The 13,686-nt window shown below is 34.8% G+C and overlaps 1 protein-coding gene across 1 annotated transcript; it reads left to right on the top strand.

Annotated features, from left to right (window-relative positions):
• The first annotated feature begins 5,986 nt into the window (after positions 1–5,986).
• Positions 5,987–12,078, top strand: LOC128862307 (protein bric-a-brac 2-like). The gene is made up of 3 exons (XM_054100864.1): positions 5,987–6,042; positions 7,873–8,300; positions 9,339–12,078. The coding sequence occupies exons 1-3, from the start codon at positions 5,988–5,990 to the stop codon at positions 10,218–10,220; spliced, it is 1,365 nt and encodes a 454-aa protein (XP_053956839.1). The 5' UTR covers position 5,987; the 3' UTR covers positions 10,221–12,078.
• The last annotated feature ends 1,608 nt before the right edge of the window (positions 12,079–13,686 follow it).

Consider the following 13,686-nt stretch of genomic DNA (forward strand, 5'->3'; position numbering starts at 1 on the left):
GCCTCCGCTTGCTTGACCAATGAAGCAGAATTTTTTTTCTTTTGTCATGCTTATCGAGCTTTTTTGGAAAGCCACATTGGTCTTAGCTGCTGGCATTCAACGCCTATCAAGGCAAAAGCGCGAGTCGGTCATAACTGCTTTTTCTTTTTTCCTATTTTTCTCTTTTTTTGCTTCAGCTGTGCGCGAGTTCCTGAGCGCATAAATATAGACAAGTAGGAATATTTATGCATGTTTTTCATATTAGCGTATAAACATGATCACATGCTGTCTAAACATAGATAGTTCATGCGAAAGAAAATTCTACTATTTTTATCTCGGGTAGATGAATGTAGAAAAGATTGGCAAATGAGGGATGGATAGCTTTATGTTGGATACCTAGTTTTTTGATTAGGAAGCTGAAAAATTTGCACTAAATATTTGAAATTAAGGGACAAGTTATTACCATGTATAACACGTCCCATTTATGATGTGTAAACATGCTTACAACTCTAAATATACATATATATACACTCATACACATGCATATACTAGCCATGCCAGTTGGAAATCCACAACTGAGGTCATCCATGGAAAATCATCGATGACCTTCCACTAACTATTAAAAAGGAGTGTCAATGGCTTTTTCGAACAACAGTTGCGTTTCCCAGGGCTCCATAAAGTTGCAAGATGCTCATCATGAAGTGCCACCTATCGTGTGGTGCAGACTATTGCTGTAGTCCAATGAACAATGATCGCCATTCGAATAAAAATTTTCCACTCAAATGCAAAAACAATCAGGTTATGCTGATAGCGATCTGGTTGAATTTATGATCCGTTTTATTCGTTTGGTTTTTGATTATTCGTTCAGCAGCACAGCCTTTTGCAATTGATAGCGCCGACAAGGGAATGTGCACAGAAACGTGAAGTTATATAAAGTGAAGTAGAAAATCTATTATTTTATAAATGCATTTTATTTAGAATGGGATTTTTGTAGAAAATTTTAAAGCTTCGCATTAGGTGTCAACTAAAAGGTGGCACACAATTAATCACCCTATCGGAAGATTTATAATTTTTGCAAATGCCGTCGTACGTCAATCATATTTGACGCTTGTGAATTAGGCATCTGCAGTATACAAACAGACAATCGAATGCCTAAAGGTCAAAATAAAGATTTCCATGCATCGAAATAATTTTTCTTTATTTAGTAAAAAAGTTATTCAAAACAAAATTGATTTTACGGCAGCAGATTCTATGCTAACGAATTGATAGCAACGGCAAATTGATAACATTTGAACTGATTAGCTGTTGAAGAACTATGTTACGCCGATTTGCAACTTGAATATCGTTCTCTAGAAAATGTGATATTATATTATTTTATTATTATTATTATCATTTATCTTCTCTTAAAATTTCATCTTCCATGCTGTCATGTTTCAAACAGCAAAAGATTGTAAGAATACTTCCACACATAATTATATTTTTTATTATTACCAAAATAGTTGTATCAACATCCATACAAATTATGCGGATCATTCCCTTGGAAATAGATCGTAATATTGAGCTGAATAACCCAAGAAAACGCGCCATATTTTGCTCTCCATATATCAAAGTTCAAGGTTAAACTCTACTTACTCAAAATAAATATAATTAGTTGTCATGTGTGACACCCATTATGACATTTCTCACTTTCTCTTCAAGCCATAAGCACATATAATTTGATATAATCCCAACTTTTTATTTTAATACCGCGCACATTTTAGTAAAATGTAATTTTGATGCTGGTACGAGTATAATAAATAGGAGGAAAATGATTTCATATTTCTTTCTCTATTGAAAAATTAACTGTCAGTCCATATTAAATTCTACATTCCGTCTGAAATTTTTACTTGTTTAAAAATACGTTATATATATATTATACATATAATTGGCGCTTACACCCTTTTGGGTGTTTGGCCGAGCTCCTCCTCCTATTTGTGGTGTGCGTCTTGATGTTGTTCCACAAATGGAGGGACCTACAGTTTCAAGCCGACTCCGAACGGCAGATATTTTTTGTATTTTTATGAGAAGCTTTTTCTTGGCAGAAATACACTCGGAGGTTTGCCATTGCCTGCCGAGGGGCGACCGCTTTAGAAAAATGTTTTTCTTAATTTTGGTGTTTCACCGAAATTCGAACCGACGCTCTCTCTGTGAATTGTGAATGGTAGTCACGCACCAACCCATTCGGCTACGGCGGCCGTGGACGTTATAGGACTTGTAAATTCAAACGGGCGAACGAACGAAAATTTTGTCTTAACATATAAAAACTGGGCATGGTTTTTATTCGATTTCAATCATATTCACATGGGATCTAAGCATCATAAATCGCAAATACGTGTTCTACGCACGGGCAGAAGATCGGTTAGACGCACAGACCGAGCCTTTTTGCAATTTTTTTGGTAGCTTGTGTTTGAAGAGAGCAAATATGTGGCAGCCATACCGAAGTCATTTGCAATTTTATATTTCTGGCTTGAAGGTCATCGATGACTTTGTTGATGACATTGTCCGCCAAGAGCTATTTTCCAACTAGGATGTGAATTCTTATTTGCAGTAGCATATCCAAATATTCTTGCTATCCATAACAGTTCGCAAAGCGCTGTCTGCTTGTGTTCAAATACTCGTACTTATCTAAGCTGGTAGTAAGTCCATATGTGAACCTACGAGATGGTGTGTGAGCTTATATTGGTTACGCTAAAAAGTCATAAAATGTATGAATAATTGATATACAAGTCGGAAACATTTTTATGGCAGGCGCGCGAATGAGTCTAAACAAGCTCCACTGAACTTTATGTACAACTCAAAGGTAGCAAAGGTCGAGGAGCAGTTTAGTTGTATAAGTTTAGTAGAGCCTATATATACATACATATACACGTATTCTCATCACAAATATTTTGCAAAAACAGGTGTGCATGTTTGTGTGAGTATTTGTGAATACATGTGTAAACTGCCTGTAGCTGTTGTTTATGACAGTAGCTCACTAAACAAGATGGCGTTCGTAGAGAAACCTGAAATATTTTTACATTTCGTTCTTTCTACATTTGACATTTGTGTGGTATGATTTACACAGGCGATTCTTGTTGTGGATTATTATATGTTATTTTCCTAATAATTTATTATAATTTATTTTTATTATTATTATTGCTTTTTTATTTACACACAAGTTTTTTAATTAGTATATGTATGTACATATGTACATATGTGCTGTGAAGGAGTAAATCAATTGAAAAACTACCTGCACTTCATAAGTTTCGAATATTTGTATTCCTATTTCGTTGAAGCACACAAGTAAATATTTATGTAATATATGAAAGTGAAATTTTGTACCAAAATCATATTTCAGTTACTTAGTTTTATTAAAATCAGTTTGAAAATTTGATCCTGAGGCTGTTTTGAGTTTGGGTGCCCAGCAGGGTTTTAGTGAATATTTTATTTAATCAGCTATCTATAAAGTTTAAATACATTATTACGATATAGAATTAAGAGAGAAGAGAGTGGAATGTTATATTTACAAACATTTGTGTGGATGCATGTATAATGCACCGCAATATGGGTATGAAATTAAGAGTATCTTATATAGCATTAATTCAATTTTTTCGATATCGTTGCCATTTAATTTCAGAACAACATAATTTTATTTAGATTAATTATCTAAAAACCAAAAAAAAAAAAATATTAGTTGCTTTCTGCATTGTTGTCAAATGATATCAAACAACTTTTGACTCGAGTATAGTTTGGTCCACACATACTATTCGCTTCCCAAGAAAACCATAAATACATAATTTGCAGTGACAGCGAATCGACAATCCAGGATATTCTGAACTCAGTTAATAACTCCCCAGTAATCACAAAAATTGGCAACGTGGTCACATAACAAATAGGTTCAGTCAAAATTATGTGTGTTCCGGGTCAAACCGGCATCAAAGACAACGAACACGCTGATAGTAGAGCTAAGGAAGCAAACAAAGAGCCATTATAATTTTTGAATACACTCTTCCAGAAGATATAAAAAAATGAGTAAGTTCGCTGTGCAAATGGAATCAGTACCAACATCACTACAAACTACTCAATCCGTCGAGGCTCAAAAATCAATAGCCGTCATTTCATCATGCCGGAATATTAAGATCGTCGTTTGTCTGAGAATTGGCCATACAGTTTCATAATTATTACTCATTTGAATAAATAAATAAAAAATAATAATTTAAACCGATTTGCATAAATGTTTAGAACTAAAATAGAGTCTTATTAATAAGTTATGTAAAATATTCTCACTCCAGACGTGCTCTTCTTGAAATTATTACAGGTCTTCATACGGGGTAGTATTCATTTTTTTATTAAAAAAAATTAACACACATTTTTGTCTGAAGATTTCTTTTGTTTTAATTTTATTTCATTATTTATGGAACACAATTTCATTCATGGCTCCCTCTGTTGCTTCGCAGTAAGGCATCCTGTTATCTTAGATTTCAAAACCTTGGGTGACGATTTTTGGCTGTATCTCTCGAATGGCTTACTCGATATTCGTCTTAAGAGCCTCAATCGTTACTGGATTATTCGCATAACATATGTAGGCCATTGATAATACAATTACCGCACTTGGTCCGTAAAAGATCGATTTCGCGATTTCAATATCCGGCTACAAAAAATCGTTTATCATGTACTTATGCGCTCTGTAACGCTCACGGTTGACCGAAAGCATTTTCAAAGAAAAATTAGCCAGTGATACCAACGCTCCAAAATTTGCAACAAAGGGTCACTCTCTGTATCTCTGAGGTTGCACTGGTTTCTCGATGATCAGGTTTTCCGATCCGCGGATGATAGTTTACTAGGTTTTGCCATTTGCTATGGTGAAAAACCAAATTGTGAGAGTAACTTTGATTGTCACGCAGAATTCGACTACTCTTTTCACACGTATTTGTTCACTCGTCCAATCTGTCGTCGCCCAGAAGGCCACGCATTAGCATGAGCGTATACCTGTACTACGTATACCCGGTTATGTCTGTCAATCAGCTGTTTCCTTCAAAATCATTGAGAGTTAGTTAACGTTCTGATATAGGCCACACTGTTGAATATGAGAATGTGTTTCGTGAGAAAAGATGATTGAATGGTGGCGAGTGCTCAATGAACTTCGCCAATAAATTTATTTATTTTTTTCATTTTATAAACAAAACGGAAGTATATATTGAACTAACAGTAGTGATGTATTTAGATCTCTCTGAATATTGAGTTGCGCCAATACTTTCAATCGCTCTCCTTCAGTCCTGTTGCGCCGATAAGTTTTTAACGTTTTTAAGGCGAAAAATGGTCGTTTCATCGATTCAACAGTAACTGGCAGAGTAGCATCAAGTCGCAGAAATCGGTGCATGTGGTCATAAATTGTATATCGCAAAAGTCCAAAGATTCTATAAATTTTTTTGGTCGATTCTTTGAAAGAATCTTGGAACAAAATCTGAAGCCAGGAGCAAATTTTTGCTTGATATGAGACAAGGGTTTTCAAGAGTAACTCTTCGACAACTTTTTGCGCAATTTAATTTTCAATGAATTCTGGAACGTTCGTCGGCCATACTTCTCGGAAGGCATACATTTTCTTGTTTTTTGATAGTTGTGTCTAATTCTTCCTCATTAAGTTCTGCACATGTTTTTGTATCGTGCACAGTAGTAAGTTCTTCTAAATACTGATCCAAAAATGAAAGAGAAATAGATAAGCGTTTATATTCTTCCACATTTCCACCGTATTTGTCCCGATTTTTTTGACGTCTTACTCGTCGAAGAGCTACTACCGAAGTGTGTAAGCACCTTACGTACTCCAAGCATCAGGTATTGAATTCCAAAAGCCTTGATGAAATTCTATTTGGTTAAGAATACTATAAATAAAATTATGCTTATATAAATCAAATATAATTATTACTTAAGTAAAACCAAATGGGTATAATAAAGTTAATTTTTAATTAAATATTTTATTTTTACAGGCTAAAATGATTGAAAGCGGACATCCCTGGATGGGTGGGGCATCAACCTCTTCAGTAACAGGTTAGTTAATTAATTAGTTTGTTTTATTTGTTATTTAGTTAATTACTTAAACAAATCACTTTTTAGCTCGGATTGTTGATTTGATTTTATCTCATATTATACAAGGCGGCGTAAAATTAACCTTCCGATATGGTGATTAATTTTGCACCAACCAGCCTGAATTTTACTACCAGCAATTCTTGATATATTGATTCAAAAATATTTTAATTACCAAAAAATCAATTAAACAAAAAGTATTAACGCAATTACAAATATAAATAGTTTTCAAATAAATTTCCCCCCCATATATAATATGTTAAACAAAAAGAAAGTAAATTTATCAATTCAGCATTTGCTGAATAACTCTTAGCTTACGTAAATTAATAAATATTTACTTTGTCCTTTTATATGAATTAAATTTATTCTCTCATTTTGGGAAACTTCAAATCAATCAAATCAATATTAACGATTTGCTTAGGCCACACAATAGCTTTTGAAGAGTTTCGCCTAAAAGTTTTGAATCTTCGGTTTGTTCTATGAGGCATATGATACGCGTTTGTCCTAGGCTAAGTATATGAAGTTCCTAGTCTATATGAAGCCCAGTTTTGTTTTTGCATAACCTTTTTACTAAAAAAAAAATATTTTTAGAAATTGGAAATATTTATTTTGGCCTTTCGCGCTCCAGTGCTTGTCTGCCCGTATACTGTAGCTGTCTATTTCACAAGTGTCAAATGAGATTAACGTATCTTCCAATAGTGTGATTAATTTTGCGCCACCTTGTATTTATAAAAATGATTATATATGGACATTTTCTGTAATGGTGTTTTCTCTTCTCGTAATAGCCTCGCAATTATTCTGCTTTGCGTTAGTGCGCTAAATGTCTAGGTTTATTTTCTAAGTGTTGTATGTATATTTAACATTAACCGTACCGCACCCAGTCAATTGACCGGTTACAAAATTGAATTTAAAAATATAAACTGACTATTTGTTCCTTGGTTAATTTAATAATTTTATATAAATTCATATATTAATTTAGCAGTTTGCCTTTTTTTGTGTTTGATTTATGCTTAAAAAAATTTTAAATTTGTTTTGAAAAAAAAAAAAAAAAAATTATTTCATAACCGGTCAAATGACCGGTTGTGGTAAGAATAGGTATACGTGATACACCGGTACGGTTAGTGTTAAAGGGTTCCTCTCTGTGGCATTTCCCTCCCTCTACAATGAGGGTGAGTGTTGTCAAACTGATTTAAATTTATCTATTAAGTTTAATAAGTTCTTCAAAGCAGTTGTACGAAAACTTTAATTCTAGTTTTTATTTAAAATCGTTCTATTTCATTATATTGTATTGTATAGTATTTAATATACATACGTATTTACCTTTGCGGAAGTCTTGAATTGTTTTTGTTCCAAATATTCTCATATAAAAGCACAACATTTTCATAAGGCGTTTGTCAATATTTTCGTAATGTTGCCACCAAGGCGAGTTTAGCGAATTTGGGTGGTAGCAGTAGACCAGCTGATTTGCTTTGTTTCTTTCGCATGTACATTCGGATGCCAGCACAAAATTAAATAACAAAACGTATTATTTAAATTCCAATTTGTAATTTGAAAATTGAAATTTTTTAATGAATTTAAATTCACAAAGTTTTTACAAGTAAATAAAATAATGAGAAAGTTTGCTATTTGTTTTAAATAAATAAAGAAATAAATGACTATTTCGACGTGACCTTTAATGAATTCGCCTTGGTTGTCATATAAAGTGATGACATTTTTTTCGAGAAAAGAAGACACTATAAATTGTTTTTTTCGACATTTCAAATTATCTCCTTTTCTTTCTCATTTTCGTCTCAGCAGACAGTTATCAATATCAACTGCAATCAATGTGGCAAAAATGTTGGAATACTAATCAACAAAATTTGGTGCAACAATTGCGCTTTCGTGAACGTGGGCCGTTAAAGTCTTGGCGTCCCGAAGCAATGGCCGAAGCTATATTTAGTGTGTTGAAGGAGGGTCTTTCGCTATCACAGGCCGCACGCAAATATGATATTCCCTATCCCACTTTTGTGCTATATGCAAATCGTGTGCATAACATGTTGGGCCCATCGCTGGATGGTGGTGCTGATCCACGTCCAAAAGCGCGCGGACGTCCACAACGTATTTTGTTGGGCATGTGGCCGGAGGAGCTGATACGCTCGGTTATAAAAGCGGTTGTGTTTAGGGATTATCGCGAAATTAAAGAGGATATGGGGCATGTGTATGCCAATGGACAAATGCAAGCGGTAAGTCAATAGAACTGGATGTGTTCATATGAACGCCTAGAAATATGATTGAATAGTTTTTGTAGTTTTCGGTCTATTGCAATTTTTTTGGGTTTTTAAGCGTTATATTGGGGTCTGTACATGAATACCATTAGATATTTGGATAAACTCATTTTCTATAAAATTTACTACTATATCTGTCTGTACTAATGATCATTCTATACTAAGAAGGCTTTACCATATATAAAAATTCCACACTAACCCGTCTTAGAATGAAATTTACAGACAGGTAAAATAGATTAACATTTAAGTATCTGCTAAAGGTCATTATAAAACACACTAATATAAAGGATTTATTTTTGATACGGTTGCCACTTAGTTTCTTATTGAAAATAAACTGTTTTTGATATGGGTTTGTTTTCTCAGCATTTCAGAATCTTTTTAATATTGGAAAAAAATAGCAGGGTTGCCATCACCTCTAATGTTTATTTATATAATACATATTTTAAATGTAAATGGTAGATGCTAAAACACGGGTATGAAAAGTATGTTAAAATATTCCGCTTAGGACCTAAAGTTTGTAAAGTTGTCACACGAGTTTTTTTCTTACAAAATTATTTTCGATTTTATTTAAATAGTGATTTTAGAAATAAACATGTTGCTTTTTCATACCAATATCAATTTTGTTTAGAGAATTTTGCCATCGATTAATAAAGTATTAATTTAAAACAAGCATATCGCAGAAGAACTCCCTATTTCCAAAACTTTGCAGAAATTAAAAGGTAAATTTTTCTCTCGCTCGCGCTGGACTATAGTAATTCTGTGGATTATAGCAATTCGACAGTATTGCCAGTGAGACGCCTCTGTAAAATGAATAAAAGTAAATTTTTTAGAATATGTAGAAGTTTTATTTAAAAATAAATGCATTGAAACGCTTAGACCATAGTTCATTAGAATCTACTTATTATGCGTAAACTTTATCTTAATTTCTCCTTTTTAATAATTTTGTACTTAATAATTTCCTTTCTGCTTTCTTCTCAATTCTCCCTTATTCTATAGGCTTCCTCATTTGGTGTAGCTGGTAATGCTGCTGTCGCAGCCGCTGCGGCTAATGGCTATCATAATGCCGCCAAACTCGCCGCACAGAATGCTGCCCTTGCGCCACCCGATTCGCCCAGTCCACTCTCCACCATGACCGAAACATTGCGCCGCCAAATAATGTCACAGCAGCAGCAATCACCCATCTCGCAGACGATGAATATGTACAAATCGCCAGCATATTTGCAACGTTCCGAGATCGAAGATCAAGTATCGGCTGCGAATGCCAAGCAGCATGCGGAAGCGCGCCGCAGCTCAGATAGCATGCCTGATTTGAGCACACTGGGTGGATTGATGGGTATACCCGGGTTGAATGTGATGCCCACACAAGCAGCCTCACGTGTTAGTCAACTGCATCAGAGTGGTGCTAACTATGCCCGAGAGCGTGAACGTGAACGAGAACGTGAGCGCGAGCGAGAACGTGATCTAAAAGAAGCCATGCAAGCGCGTCAATATGGCAATCAATCGCGTGGGTCTATCGGCGCGGTAAGTGGTGGAGGTAGTGGTAGTCAAAAGATGCCAGCCACTGCAGCTGCAGTCGCTGATCCGGCTGCCGCCTATGCCCACTACAAGAATAAAGAGCATGCCACCAACTATGCATTTAATAAGCGGTTTGCCGAGACGCTGCCGCCTGGCATAGATTTCGAGGCGATCGCCAATGGATTGCTGCAAAAGACGGTAAATAAGAGTCCGCGTTTCGAAGATTTCTTCCCTAGTGAATTTTTTGGCAATGCCGAAAGTGGTGCCAGCGCTGGAGCGGCATATCCACCGACACGCGAATCGCCGCTAATGAAAATCAAGCTGGAGCATCAGGCGAATGCTGAAGTACCGCATGAGGATTAAAATGAAAAGATGGGAGAGAGAGAGAGGTTAGGAAAGGGAGCAGGATAAATACAAAATGCTGAAATAGTTGAAGTATTCTTTTAATAGGGAAGGGTAAGATAATAATTTAGTCACTGGAAGACATACCAGTGAACGTACGTATATGTATATGAAAATGTCTGCATATAGGAAATAAAGTTGAAAGGAGGGAGAAAGAATTCTTTAAGAATAAACTTTTTTGACTGCTATTAAACCCCAACGTTTGTAAGTTAGCTGATAAGTTTTAGGTTTAGGTACAAAAATAAAAACATGCAAGTATACACGCACACATGTACACACAAAAATATGCTAGTAAGCACTCAATTGAAAAAATTAAATACAAAAAAAATATATACATATTTAAAAAGGTAAGTACGTATAATAATTTGATTAGCCGTAGGTGAGTGCTGAAGCTACACGCAATCGTTTGAGCAGCGCTGATAAGTATGTTAAAAAAATTAAGTAAATTATATACATATTTACAGTTAGTTTTCCATTAGGTACTAAAACAGACAAAAATACAATAGTAAAAAACTGACGTAGTAAATTAAGAAGAAGGAAAAATAGAAGGAAAAGAAAACACCTTATTTTTTATTTCCACTACTACATACACATAATATATTACTCTACATGCATAAGATCTCGTTGTATGACACATACAAGTATACATATATGTAGTGTATTCTCTTATTTATTTGCTTCCCAGTGTTTGTCTAATGCTTGCATATTATACATACACATACATATGCATATGCTTACACACATAAATACAATAATTTTCATTAAAACATTATTCTTACGTAATTAAAAAATATTTATGAAACTAAGTTTTTGAAAATAATAGACTTGAGCATTTTTAAATGTGCGAATAGGTGTCTAAGTGTCATTATATTTAATATTTTAAGCATAGGCGTTTGTATATGCTGTCAAACAAACAACAAAAAACAAAAACTAGTAATAATAAGAGAAAATTAGTTATAGTGAAAAATAGAAAAAAGTTAGACTGCTAAAAATGTTTTTTAATCCTAAACTTCACGTCTGCTGACATTTGATATCCCTTCCAAATTACAAATGCCTTTTTTATTAAACAAAGAAAATTCCAAAATTAAGTTCTCTGAAAAATACTAAGCTAAGTATTTCTTGACTTCCTTTAAAACTATGGTTTAATTGTAAATAATGTACAAATGAAATTAAAAAGTGTAAAAAAGCTTCAAAACTAAAGCAAAGCAAAATATTAAATTATAAGTGAGATACTTTTGAAAAGTATACATATATATGCATACATATACAGGGTATTAAATAAAGAATGTGAAATATCTAATGATGCCATATATTCAGAATCGTTAGCTTGCGGACCCATGCTTATTAAGACTTCTTTCCTTCTTATGGTCCACACCAGTACATCCTTAAATATTTTACATATTTTTTAACACCCTGTATGTGTATTTGGTGCAATTGCATAATCATAATTAATATAAACATATAGAAAGTTTGTGTTTCACACACATACACACGCGCACACAAGCAAAAGTGTTGCTTGCATACTTGGAAAACAAATTCCATGACTTGTGCTTTTGCGACTTTGGTGTTTACTATAAGTAATATACATACATATATACATAAATATATCTACTTTACATTGTATTTACTAGCCACGTAGGTACGAAATAAGAAATAATAAAATTATATACATACATACAAACATACTACATAAAATGTAATGTAATGATAATTATTGGTGTATGCTGGAGAAAGTCAACAAACATGCATACATATAAAATGACGTGAATAAATATTTTAGTTAATCGTGAATATGAAACAAAAACAATAAATTACTCGTTTTTATTTCAAATGGGAAGGTGTGGTGAGTATAGCAAACACATACTTATATACTTACAATATCTTTATATAATATTGCACCAGATGAAGCGCGTAAATCTGCTTTGGAGTCGAACTACGTGTTTTTGGCAAGGCTGTTAAGAAAAGTAGAGGGGGTTGTTTTGAGCCTGAGCGTACAATAAAATCTCAAAAGGAAACAGTGGTTCCTATAATAGCGCCATATAAAGCGCTATCATCACTATTGGGTGTTTTTGAAGAGCTTGAGAATTTAAAATGATAGTACAAAACAGAAATATCATTGGAATGAATTTTTTTTATAATCGGATCCATGATTTCGTTATACGTTCGCATTATTTTTAAATATGATAGTCGGCTTACATCTTCCGCGGCTACGAGTCATGGGTTAAAGGTGCTGAGCCTAACAAAGAAAACACAAATTTTGTTGTGTTCAAAAAAAGCTTTATTAATTAATGTAATTTTCATAAGGAGCAACGCAATCATTCCTGTGCGAGATTTCTTACTGGCGAGAATTTTTCTTTAGGCCTACGTACAGGCAGTAGTCGTTGGGAGCCAATTCTGGCGAATACGGTGAATGTGGGAGCATTTCAAGTTCAAGTAGTTTTGCCATTGCTTTGGTTGACTTGTGATATGACTCCCAAAACTAAACGGCGTCAGTCTCACGCTAACCCAACAGGCAAAATACCTAGGTATTATCCTAGACCCCAAACTCAGCTGGAAGTCCAACGTAGAGTACAGGGTAAAGAAAGCGAATATAGTACTTTACACGTGTAAAAGAATGTTGGGTAAAAAATGGGGTATCCAACCAAAACTATCCAATTGGTCCTATACAGCCATTGTAAGGCAAATACTAACATATGCGGCACTAGTTTGGTGGCCTGCAACAGAAAAGGAATACAACAAAACTGAGCTGAACAAGATACAGAGAACAGCGTGTATCTTAACTATAGGAGCGTTTACCATCAGTCCTACTGAAGCGCTCAATGTACTAGCTCCTCTGCTACCATTAGATTTACACATTAAAACAATAGCTACTTGCAGCGCGGTGAGACTCAGAGACATAGGAAGCTGGACCACAAGGTCGTACGGTCACAGTAAAATACTCCTACAAGGACCCTCGCTGCTCAAAAACAGATCAGACTACACAGTCCCCGACCTTAACATCAAGAAAGGCCTTACGGTACGTTTTTCACCGAGAGCCGAATGGAGCAAAGGGAAGGTGATTGGAAAATACGATATCGAAATCTATACCGATGATTCTAAGATGATCTTCGGTGTGAGAGCTGGCTTCCATTCGGAGCCGCTCAACCTATCTCAGTCAATTCGACTTCCGGACTATGCCAGTGTGTTCCAGGCAGAACTGTTAGCGATTAGAAAAGCATGCAAATCGCTAAAACTCTACAAGGAAGTTGGTACAAGAGTAGCTATCTTCTCAGACAGTCAAGCAGTTATAAAGGCCTTGGACTCCAACTCCATTTCATCCAAATTAGTTTTACAGTGTAGAGAGGAGCTCGAAATGCTTAGTCATGGGCTCGAAATCACTCTGATATGGGTTCCCGGTCACAGGGACATACGGGGTAATGAGATAGCG

This window comes from Anastrepha ludens, chromosome 4 (assembly GCF_028408465.1).
Source record: "Anastrepha ludens isolate Willacy chromosome 4, idAnaLude1.1, whole genome shotgun sequence".
NCBI classification, from domain to species: Eukaryota; Metazoa; Arthropoda; class Insecta; order Diptera; family Tephritidae; genus Anastrepha; species Anastrepha ludens.